Source organism: Orcinus orca, chromosome 17 (genome assembly GCF_937001465.1).
Source record: "Orcinus orca chromosome 17, mOrcOrc1.1, whole genome shotgun sequence".
Lineage (NCBI taxonomy): Eukaryota > Metazoa > Chordata > Mammalia > Artiodactyla > Delphinidae > Orcinus > Orcinus orca.
The window spans coordinates 67,829,268-67,841,074 of record NC_064575.1 but is presented as its reverse complement, the minus strand read 5'-3'; the positions used below and the strand labels follow the sequence as shown (position 1 = coordinate 67,841,074).

At 40.5% G+C, this 11,807-nt stretch overlaps 1 protein-coding gene across 1 annotated transcript in view; it reads right to left on the bottom strand.

The window, feature by feature from the left end:
* Positions 1–2,707: 2,707 nt before the first annotated feature.
* Positions 2,708–11,807, bottom strand: part of LOC125961775 (uncharacterized) — a 265,975-nt gene continuing 256,875 nt past the window's right edge. The window contains exon 2 of the mRNA XM_049700677.1: positions 2,708–7,195. Coding sequence (XP_049556634.1) covers positions 5,343–6,356 — 1,014 coding nt within the window. The 5' untranslated portion in view covers positions 6,357–7,195 and the 3' untranslated portion in view covers positions 2,708–5,342. The remainder of the gene's footprint in view (positions 7,196–11,807) is intronic.

The following is an 11,807-nucleotide window of genomic DNA, read 5'->3' as shown; positions in this document are numbered from 1 at the left end:
ACTATACAACTCTTAGAGGAAAAACACTCTTTGACATAATCCACAGCAAGATCTTTTCTGACCCACCTCCTAGAGTAATGAAAATAAAAACAATAATAAACAAATGGGACCTAATGAAACTTAAAAGCTTTTGCACAGCAAAGGAAAACATAAGACGAAAAGACAACCCTCAGAATGGGAGAAAATATTTGCAAATGAAGCAACTGGCAAAGGATTAATCTCCAAAATTTACAAGCAGCTCATACAGCTCAATATGGAAAAAACAAAAAAAAAAAAATCCAAAAATGGGCAGATGACCTAAATAGACATTTCTCCAAAGAAGATATACAGATTGCCACCACATGAAAGGATGCTCAACATCACTAATCATTAGAGAAATGCAAATGAAAACTACAAAGAGGTATCACCTCACACCAGTCAAAATGGCCATCATCAAACAATCTACAAACAATAAATGCTGAAGAGCATGTGGAGAAAAAGGAACCCTCTTGCACTGTTGGTGGGAATGTAAATTGATACAGCCACTATGGAGAACAGTATGGAGGTTTCTTAAAAAACTAAAAATAGAACTACCATATGACCCAGCAATCCCACTCCTGGGCATATGCCATGAGAAAACCATAATTCAAAAAGAGTCATGTACCAAAATGTTCATTCCAGCTCTATTTACAATAGCCAGGACATGGAAGCAAGCTAAGTGTCCATCAACAAGATGAATGGATAAAGAAGATGTGGCACATATATACAATGGAATATTACTCAGTCATAAAAAGAAACGAAATTGAGCTATTTGTAGTGAGGTGGATGGACCTAGAGTCTGTCATACAGAGTGAAGTAAGTCAGAAAGAAAAAAACAAATACTTTAGGCTAACACATATATATGGAATCTAAAAAAAAGAAAAGAAAAAGAAAAACTATGGTTCTGAAGAAACTAAGGGCAGGACAGGAATAAAGATGCAGACGTAGAGAATGTTTTTGAGGACTCGTGGAGGGGGAAGGGTAAGCTGGGATGAAGTGAGAGAGTGGCATGGACATATATCCACTACCAAATGTAAAACATACCTAGTGGGAAGCAGCTGCATAGCACAGGGAGATCAGCTCGGTGCTTTGTGACCACCTAGAGGGGTGGGATAGGAAGTGTGGGAGGGAGATGCAAGAGGGAGGAGATATGGGGATATATGTATATGTATAGCTGATTCACTTTGTTATAAAGCAGAAACTAACACACCATTTTAAAGCAATTATACTCCAATAAAGATGTTAAAAAAAAAGTAAGAAAATGCATACTGTCCATGTCTTTATTTCTTTGGTATCAATTTGAATTATTCCAAAGTTTTTCATAGTCAAAAAAGTTTTGACTAAAGTGTTGACTAAAATATTTTCATCAGAAATTCATCTTACATTTCTATTACATTTAGCAAAAACTTCTATTTTTCTTCTGCTTTAGAACTAATGTCTAGAACTTGGTGAAAATGATTAGGACATTTCAACATTGCCTTGTTATTTCTCCAGCAGTGTAAGATGAGCATCTTTTGTTATTTCTGTGGGTATTTTTGGTCGAATTTGATTCATTTTTCTGTGTAAATGTCCAAATTCCTTACATTTTGCATAGTGAGTAGCCTTTTCCACCATTTCTGTGCAGCAAGCTTCAGGGAACAATCTTGAAACTCCCTGTTGTCAGTACATCATTAAACTGATTCTGGCTGCTTGCAAATATTTTTATGTCTGGTTTCTTCACACCAGAAAATATATAATTCAGGAAAGACAAATCACATACTGCTATCTTTGTTTATTTCAAATGTACTGTTGAAATGCAGGAATATACAGCATGATGGGAGATGGAAATACAAACTGCACAGGGAGGAAGCTCCAAGGATTATAAACCATTATGAACTTCTTCTGGAAATGAACTTGGTAGCTGAGTCCACATGTGTCAGAGGCCAAGTGCAGAGATGGGAGTTCTCTGAATTAACTTTCATATACAACCCAATGTTTTATTAAAGAGGTGATTTGAATGTGCTAATTTGAAGCATAAATATATGTTATTGAAACTCGGCTGCGATCATGGCAAATGCTTGAAAAGTAGACCAGAAAAAGATTCTTTTTTCACTCTCAGTGCTTAGGAATTACTGGGCATGGTGGTAATTTAAAAAGCTGACTGACTTGAGCTAGTGTGGTTATGTTTTTAAATTCTTAACAGGTAATACACCCCCAACTGTCTGTAGCCCAAGTGGAGGGTGTATCCAAATCCCTGATCAGATACAGATGGATGATAATGTAACTCTCCACTTACTGAAATGGAAAATAAGCGAACCCTCAACCAACTTTGAAAGTAGAGCCAGAAGGCTGCTGTCTCTTATTGATACCTTTGGGCTTAAACCTGTACACTTTTAATCACAATTTGTGGAGAGTTCTGTTACTGTCTATTCTAGGATCTCCTTTAAAATCTGCATCAGAAACAATAGTCTGGTTTCAGTAGCTCTCTGGGAAAAGAAACCTTTGCAGAAATTCCTGACCTATGTAGTCCATTGCCATGAGATTCAAGGGTTCTCCTTAACCATGGATGTGGCTATTTTCCTTAGAGCCCTGTTCCCACACCATCCTAGGTGAGACACACTCCAGAAAAAAAACATGAACAGAGATAAAATGTGCCTCTTCCGCAGACACAGAAACCACACTGCAGGTGGAGAAATAAGAGTGTCCTCTTAATGCCATGTAACCCCTACACCTGTCCCAAAGCTAGCACACCTAATACAAAAAACAAGGCAACCACTTAACCAGTGGGAAAGGAAGAGTGACCCAAACCAGCTGGGTTGTGGCGGCAGGAATTCAGGAAAGCTTGATGAAGTTGAAGCTGGTATGACAGCAAAAGATGCAACGTCTCCCTTCTAGCTGGAGAAAAAGCAGTATTCCTCCAATAAAGAATTCTTTTGGAAATACCCTCTCTATGCAAGAAAGAAAAGTTCTAACATTTCTCATTTCACTTCCAAGTTTCTTTTGTTTTTCCCTACCCTGTCTAGCCACCCAGAGCTCAGTTAATCCTCCTGAAAATAAAATATTTTTGCAGTTGTTCCCAGCCTTATTCTCTTGGCCATTATGTTTTCATGCTAGCTCCTCGACTATGATTATACGGATCCATGTCACAGTAAAACACAGCCCAGAATAAGCCCAAGACCTTGGGATGTTCACCTCATAGCTCATTTTGACAGATTTAAGTTTGTTTTTACTCAGTTTTGTTTCCTTTTCCAACTAAGTATATCTTCAGCGTCAAGGCCAAATTTATAGATTTATGTAGTGGATTGCCTGGAATTAGTCTCCATACATGTTACCCCTCCCGCCAAGGCACAGAGTGCATCAGACCCTCCCTCTGTGAACCGGACAAACGCCCCGGCTTCTAAAGTTTTGCCTAATGCCAAAGCTCAGTGTGGTGTGACTGCCATCTGCTGGCGTGACGCTGACATTGCAAGATGGACCACCGTGCGCTCATCAGGGGACACTTGTTTGAAACCAAGTTTTCTCTGAACAAATGAAAAAAAAGTTTCTTCATAAACATTGTCTAGCTTCAACATACACACACACACACACACACACACACACACACACAAATCTTTACACTGGAAAAGCTGAAGAAATATACAAAATTTGTTTATGGCAGACTCCCAAGTGAGGAACATACAGTGAGAAAATGGGGTTCTAGGCTCCTAACCTTCTCACCCAGGGAGAATCCATCACCCAAAACCTAAAGGCCAAACCTCGTCAACTCAGACAGTGAGATCCTACCTTGTGAAGCCTGTTATGGGCTGACATTAAGACCAGTAAAATGTTCGATCTTCCCTAAGATACTGACAGTTATGATAACTTCTTTCCCTTTAAAGGAAAAAAAAAATTGTTTCTTAGAACCCAAATGGCTGAAACGTAAACACTGACATTGAGGGTACAGGGTAATTTTTTTCTCATTATAAAAGCCATTCTCCAATGTTTAAGAGTAAGAATCATGCTTGAGAAATGTAGACACAGGCTCAGCCTTGAAGCGAGACGCCAGGCACTTCTCAGTTTTGACTCTTTTTTTCCGACTCTTATCTTCAGGATTCGTGGAAGTGCACAATTCATGGCAATGAAAGCCAAATTCCTATGGGTGACTGCAGTGGGCGTTGCCACTTCTTTCCATGTCAAAGAATGGGACCTTGTGTAACTGGGAATAGAATTCACAACCGCGGGGAGGACTTCCCCATGGAGAATGCCCCTGATAGTGGAACAAAACTGAATTTCTTGCAAGGACCTTATTCACCGTAGAAGCAACACATTCACTGCCAAGGGCACTGTCTGCTATTAATTTCTTCATTAAAGGTCATGGGAACCAAAACAAATTTCAACTTTTATAAAACTAAAGGTATTCAATAAATACTGTATTTTTATACTTATATGAATATGATTTATCCCATCCCCAAAGTCCCAGCTTCCCCCTCTTAGCAAATGGCCACACATCTGCTCACTTGCACGGAGCCATCCTACACTTTCTATGCCCTTATTTACCACATCCAATCCATCTCTATGTCTTGGCAGCCCGATCTCAAAAGCCAAATCTGTTTACATCTCTCCGTATCCACATGAACCATCTTAGTCTGGTCCACTATTATCTTCCTTGTGAACGACAGCCATCATGTGCTAAATGGTCCTTGTTTCCACTCTTGCCCCTCCATCCTCAATCTCAGCAGTTCACCTGGAGTGATCTCTCTAAAATACAAACTTCCAGTAGTGGTCCAGAGAATAAAAACCAAATTCTGTACCATAGCTTACAAGCCTTCCATCATCCGGCTTCTAACTATTCTTTATTCTCATCATTTTTCTCCCTTTCCCTCACTCTTTATACTCCAGCCACTTTGGCCTTCTCTCTGTTCTTCCAACTCTCCAAAGCTTGCTCCCACTTGGGAGTGTGGGTCTGCTTACTCCTCTGCAGGGTGTCAGATTCTCACAGCATCAGCAACTTCTTTTCATTCAGCTCATGGAGAACATCGCTACCTCACCTCAATGCTCCTTCCCTGACCACCATGTTGAAATCAGTCCCTCCTTTTGTTCTATTGCTTCATATCGCTTATCATTATTGACAATTATCTTGTCTCTTAAAAAAAAAAAAACTTATTATCTCTATTCTGCTATTAGAAGGTAAATCCATGACACCAGGGACCTTGCTGCCGTGTTTGACATGGTAACCCCTGGTACCTAGATCAACCCTGCACAGGGAGGAACTTCAAGATGGAGGAAGAGTAGGAAGCGGAGATCACCTTCCTCCCCACAAATACATCAGAAATACATCGACATGTGGAACAGCTCCTACAGAACACCTACTGAACGCTGGCAGAAGACCTCAGACTTCCCAAAAGGCAAGAAACTCCCCACGTACCTGGGTAGGGCAAAAGAAAAATGAATAAACAGAGACAAAAGAATAGGGACGGTACTTGCACCAGTGGGAGGGAGCCGTGAAGGAGGAAAGGTTTCCAAACACTAGGAAGCCCCTTCGCAGGCAGAGACTGCGGGTGGCGGAGGGGGGAAGCTTCGGAGCCGCGGAGGAGAGCACAGCAACAGGGGTGCACAGCACAAAGCGAAGAGATTCTCGCACAGAGGATCGGTGGCGACCAGCACTCACCAGCCCGAGAGGCTTGTCTGCTCACCCGCCAGGGTGGGCGGGGCTGGGAGCTGAGGCTTGGGCTTCGGTTGGTCGGAGCGCCGGGAGAGGACTGGGGTTGGCAGCGTGAACACAGCCTGAAGGGGTTAATCACCACGGCTAGCTGCGAGGGAGTCCAGGAAAAAGTCTGGACCTGCCGAAGAGGCAAGAGACACCTCCCCTCCCGGGAGCCTGTGCAGCCCGCCACTGCCAGGGTCCCGTGATCCAGGGACAATTTCCCCGGAAGAACGCACGGCGCGCCGCAGGCATGTGCAACGTCATGCCGGCGCAACGTCACGCCGGCCGGCGCCTCACGCTGGTGCAACGTCATGCCAGCCTCTGCCGCCGTAGGCTCGCCCTGCACTCCGTACTCCTCCCTCCCCCCGGCCAGAGTGAGCCAGAGCCCCCGAATCAGCAGCTCCTTTAACCCCGTCCTGTCTGAGCGAAGAACAGACGCCCTCAGGCGACCTACACGCAGAGGCGGGGCCAAATCCAAAGCTGAGACCTGGGAGCTGTGCCAACAAAGAAGAGAAAGGGAAATCCCTTTCTCTCCCAACCAATCATCCCAAATTGAGGAGGTGGACTTTGGGAGCAAAGATATATATATATATTGTTTTCCCTTTTTCTCTTTTTGTGAGTGTGTATGTGTATGCTTCTGTGTGTGATTTTGTCTGCATAGCTTTGCTTTTACCATTTGCCCTAGAGTTCTGTCTGTCCGTTTCTTTTTCTTTTTTATTACTTAAAAAATTTATTTTCATAATAATTATTTTTTATCTTTTATTTTAATAACTTTATTTTATTTTACTTTATCTTCTTCCTTTCTTTCTTTCTTCTTTTTCCCCATTTTATTCTGAGCCGTGTGGATGACAGGCTCTTGATGCTCCAGCCAGGTGTCAGGGCTGTGCCTCTGAGGTGCGAGAGCCAAGTCCAGGACACTGATCCACAAGAGACCTCCCAGCTCCACGTAATATCAAACTGCGAAAATCTCACAGAGATCTCCATCTCAATGCCAAGACCCAGCTCCATTCAATGACCAGCAAGCTACAGTGCAGGACGCCCTATGCCAAAGAACTAGCAAGACAGGAACACAAGCTGATCCATTAGCACACAGGAAGCCTAAAATCAGAATAAGGCCACAGACACCCCAAAACACACCACCAGATGTGGACCTGCCAACCAGAAAGACAAGATCCAGCCTCATCCACCAGAACACAGGCACTACTAGTCCCCTCCACCAGGAAGCCTACACAACCCACTGAACCAACCTTAGCCACTGGGGACAGACACCAAAAACAACGGGAACTACGAACCTTCAGCCTGGGAAGAGGATACTCCAAACACGGTAAGTTAAACAAAATGAGAAGACAGAGAAACACACAGCAGATGAAGGAGCAAGGCAAAAACCCACCAGACCTAACAAATGAAGAGGAAATAGGCAGTCTACCTGAAAAAGAATTCAGAACAACGATAGTAAAGATGATCCACAATCTTAGAAATAGAATGGAGAAAATACAAGAAACGTTTAACAAGGACCTAGAGGAACTAAAGAGCAAACAAACAGTGATGAACAACACAATAAATGAAATTAAAAATTCTCTAGAAGGGATCAACAGCAGAAAACTGAGGCAGAAGAACGGATAAGTGACCTGGAAGATAAAATAGTGGAAATAACTACTGCAGAGCAGAATAAAGAAAAAAGAATGAAAAGAATTGAGGACAGTCTCAGAGACCTCTGGGACAACATTAAACTCACCAACATTCGACTTATAGGGGTTCCAGAAGAAAAAGAGAGGGACTGAGAAAATATTTGAAGGGATAATAGTTGAAAACTTCCCTAATATGGGAAAGGAAATAGTTAATCAAGTCCAGGAAGCACAGAGAGTCCCATACATAAATCAAGGAGAAACACACCAAGAAACATATTAATCAAACTATCAAAAATTAAATACAAAGAAAAAATATTAAAAGCAGCAAGGGAAAAACAACAAATAACACACAAGGGAATCCCCATAAGGTTAACAGCTGATCTTTCAGCAGAAACTCTGCAAGCCAGAAGGGAGTGGCAGGACACATTTAAAGTGATGAAGGAGAAAAACCTACAAACAAGATTACTCTACCCAGCAAGGGTCTCATTCAGATTTGATGGAGAAATTAAAACCTTTACAGACAAGCAAAAGCTGAGAGAGTTCAGCACCACCAAACCAGCTCTACAACAACTGCTAAAGGAACTTCTCTAAGTGGGAAACACAAGTAGAAAAGGACCTACAAAAACAAGTGCAAAAGAATTAAGAAAATGGTCATAGGAACATACATATCGATAATTACCTTAAACATGAATGGATTCAATGCTCCAACCAAAAGCACAGGCTTGCTGAATGGATACAAAAACAAAACCCATCTATATGCTGCCTACAAGAGACCCACTTCAGACCTAGAGACACATACAGACTGAAAGTGAGGGGATGGAAAATGATATTCCATGCAAATGGAAATCAAAAGAAAGCTGGAGTAGCAATACTCATATCAGACAAAATAGACTTTAAAATAAAGACTATTACAGGAGACAAAGAAGAACACTACATAATGATCAAGGGATCGATCCAAGAATAAGATATAACAATTGTAAATATTTATGCACCCAACATAGGAGCACCTCAATACATAAGGAAAATACTAACAGCCATAAAAGGGGAAATCGACAGTAACACAATCATAGTAGGGGACTATAACACCCCACTTTCACCAGTGGACAGATCATCCAAAATGAAAATAAATAAGGAAACACAAGCTTTAAATGATACATTAAACAAGATGGACTTAATTGATATTTATAGGATATTCCATCCAAAAACAACAGAATACACTTTCTTCTCAAGTGCTCATGGAACATTCTCCAGGATAGATCATATCTTGGGTCAAAAATCAAGCCTTGGTAAATTTAAGAAAATTGAAATCTTATCAAGTATCTTTTCTGACCACAGCCCTATGAGACTAGATATCAATTACAGGAAAAAATCTGTAAAAATACAAACACATGGAGGCTAAACAATACACTACTTAATAACCAAGAGATCACTGAAGAAATCAAAGAGGAAATCAAAAACTACCTAGAAACAAATGACAATGAAAAAACACAATGGGATGCAGCAAAAGCAGTTCTAAGAGGGAAGTTTATAGCAATACAATCCTACCTTAAGAAACAGAAAACACCTCAAATAAAGAACCTAACTTTACACCTAAAGCAATTAGAGAAAGAAGAAAAAAAAACCCCAAAGTTAGCAGAAGGAAAGAAATCATAAAGATCAGATCAGAAATCAATGAAAAACAAATGAAGGAAATGATAGCATAGATCAATAAAACTAAAAGCTGGTTCTTTGAGAAGATAAACTAAGTTGATAAACCATTAGCCAGACTCATCAAGAAAAAAAGGGAGAAGACTCAAACCACAGAATTAGGAATGAAAAAGAAGTAACAACTGACACTGCAGAAATACAAAGGATCATGAGAGATTAATACAAGCAACTCTATGCCAATAAAATGGACAACCTGGAAGAAACGGACAAATTCATAGAAATGCACAACTTTCCAAGACTGAACCAGGAAGAAATAGAAAATATGAACAGACCAATCACAAGCACTGAAATTGAAACTGTGATTAAAAATCTGCCAACAAACAAAACCCCAGCACCAGATGGCTTCACAGGTGAATGCTATCAAACATTTAGAGAAGAGCTAACAGCTCTCCTTCTCAAACTCTTCCAAAATATAGCAGAGGGAGGAACACTCCCAAACTCATTCTATGAGGCCACCATCACCCTGATACCAAAACCAGACAAAGATGTCACAAAGAAAGAAAACTACAGGCCAATATCACTGATGAACATAGATGCAAAAATCCTCAACAAAATACTAGCAAACAGAATCCAACAGCACATTAAAAGGATCATACACCATGAGCAAGTGGGGTTTATCCCAAGAATGCAAGGATTCTTCAATATATGCAAATCAATCAATGTGATACACCATATCAACAAATTGAAGAAGAATAACCATATGATCAGCTCAATAGATGCAGAGAAAGCTTTTGACAAAATTCAACACCATTTATGATAAAAACCCTCCAGAAAGTAAGTATAGAGGGAACTTTCATCAACATAATAAAGGCCATATATGACAAACCATCAGCCAACATCGTCCTCAATGGTGAAAAACTGAAAACATTTCCACGAAAATCAGGAACAAGACAAGGTTGCCCACTCTCACCACTCTTATTCAACATAGTTTTGGAAGTTTTAGCCACAGCAATCAGAGAAGAAAGAGAAATAAAAGGAATCCAAATCGTTAAAGAAGTAGTAAAGCTGTCACTGTTTGCAGATGACTTGATACTATAGAGAATCCTAAAGATGCTACCAGAAAAATTCAAGAGCTAATCAATGAAATTGGTAAAGTAGCAGGATACAAAATTAATGCATAGAAATCTCTTGCATTCCTATACACTAATGATGAAAAATCTGAAAGAGAAATTAAGAAAACACTCCCATTTACCACTGCAACAAAAAGAATAAAAAATCTAGGAAAAAACCTACCTAAGGAGACAAAAGACCTGAATGCGGAAAATTATAATACACTGATGAAAGAAATTAAAGATGATACAAATAGATGGAGAGATATTCCATGTTCTTGGATTGGAAGAATCAATATTGTGAAAATGACTCTACTACCCAAAGCAATCTACAGATTCAATGCAATCCCTATCGAAAGCAATCTACAGATTCAATGCAATCCCTATCAAACTACCACTGGCGTTTTTCACAGAACTAGAAAAAACAATTTCACAATTTGTATGGAAACATAAAAGACCCTGAATAGCCAAAGCAATCCTGAGAAAGAAAAATGGAGCTGGAGGAATCAGGCTCCCTGACTTCAGACTATACTACAAAGCTACAGTAATCAAGACAGTATGGTACAGGCACAAAAACAGAAATATAGATCAACGGAACAGGATACAAAGCCCAGAGATAAACCCACACACATATGGTCACCTTATCTTTGATAAAGGAGGCAAGAATATACAATGGAGAAAGGACAGCCTCTTCAATAAGTGGTGCTGGGAAAACTGGACAGGTACATGTAAAAGTATGAAATTAGAACACTCCCTAACACCATACACAAAAATAAACTCAAAATGGATTAAACGGCTTCCCTGGTGGTGCAGTGGTTGAGAGTCCACCTGCCGACGCAGAGGACACGGATTTGTGCCCCAGTCCGGGAAGATCCCACAAGCCGCGGAGCAGCTGGGCCCGTGAGCCATGGCCGCTGAGCCTGCGCGTCTGGAGCCTGTGCTCCACAACGGAAGAGGCCACAACAGTGAGAGGCCCACGTACCGCCAAAAAAAAAAAAAAAAAAGGATTAAAGACCTAAACGTAAAGCGAGACACTATCAAACTCTTAGAGGAAAACATAGGCAGAACGCTCTATGACATAAATCACAGCAAGATCCTTTTTTGACCCACCTCCTAGAGAAATGGAAATAAAAACTAAAATAAACAAATTGGACCTAGTGAAGCTTAAAAGCTTTTGCACAGCAAAGGAAACCATAAAGAAGACAAAAAGACAACCCTTATAATGGGAGAAAATATTTGCAGATGAATCAATTGACAAAGGATTAATCTCCAAAATTTACAAGCAGCTCATGCAGCTCAATATCAAAAACACAAACAGTCCAATCCAAAAATGGGCAGAAGACCTAAACAGACATTTCTCCAAAGAAGATATACAGATTGCCAACAAACACATGAAAGAATGCTCAACATCATTAATCATTAGAGAAATGCAAATCAAAACTACAATGAGATATCATCTCACACCAGTCAGAATGGCCATCATCAAATAATCTACAAACAATAAATGCTGGAGAGGGTGTGGAGAAAAGGGAACCCTCATACACTGTTGGTGGGAATGTAAATTGGTACAGCCACTATGGAGAACAGTATGGAGGTTGCTTCAAAAACTAAAAATAAAACTACCATACGACCCAGCAGTCCCATTACTGGGCATATACCCTGAGAAAACCATAATTCAAAAAGAGTCATGTACCAAAATGTTCATTCCAGCTCTATTTATAATAGCCAGGATATGGAAGCAAT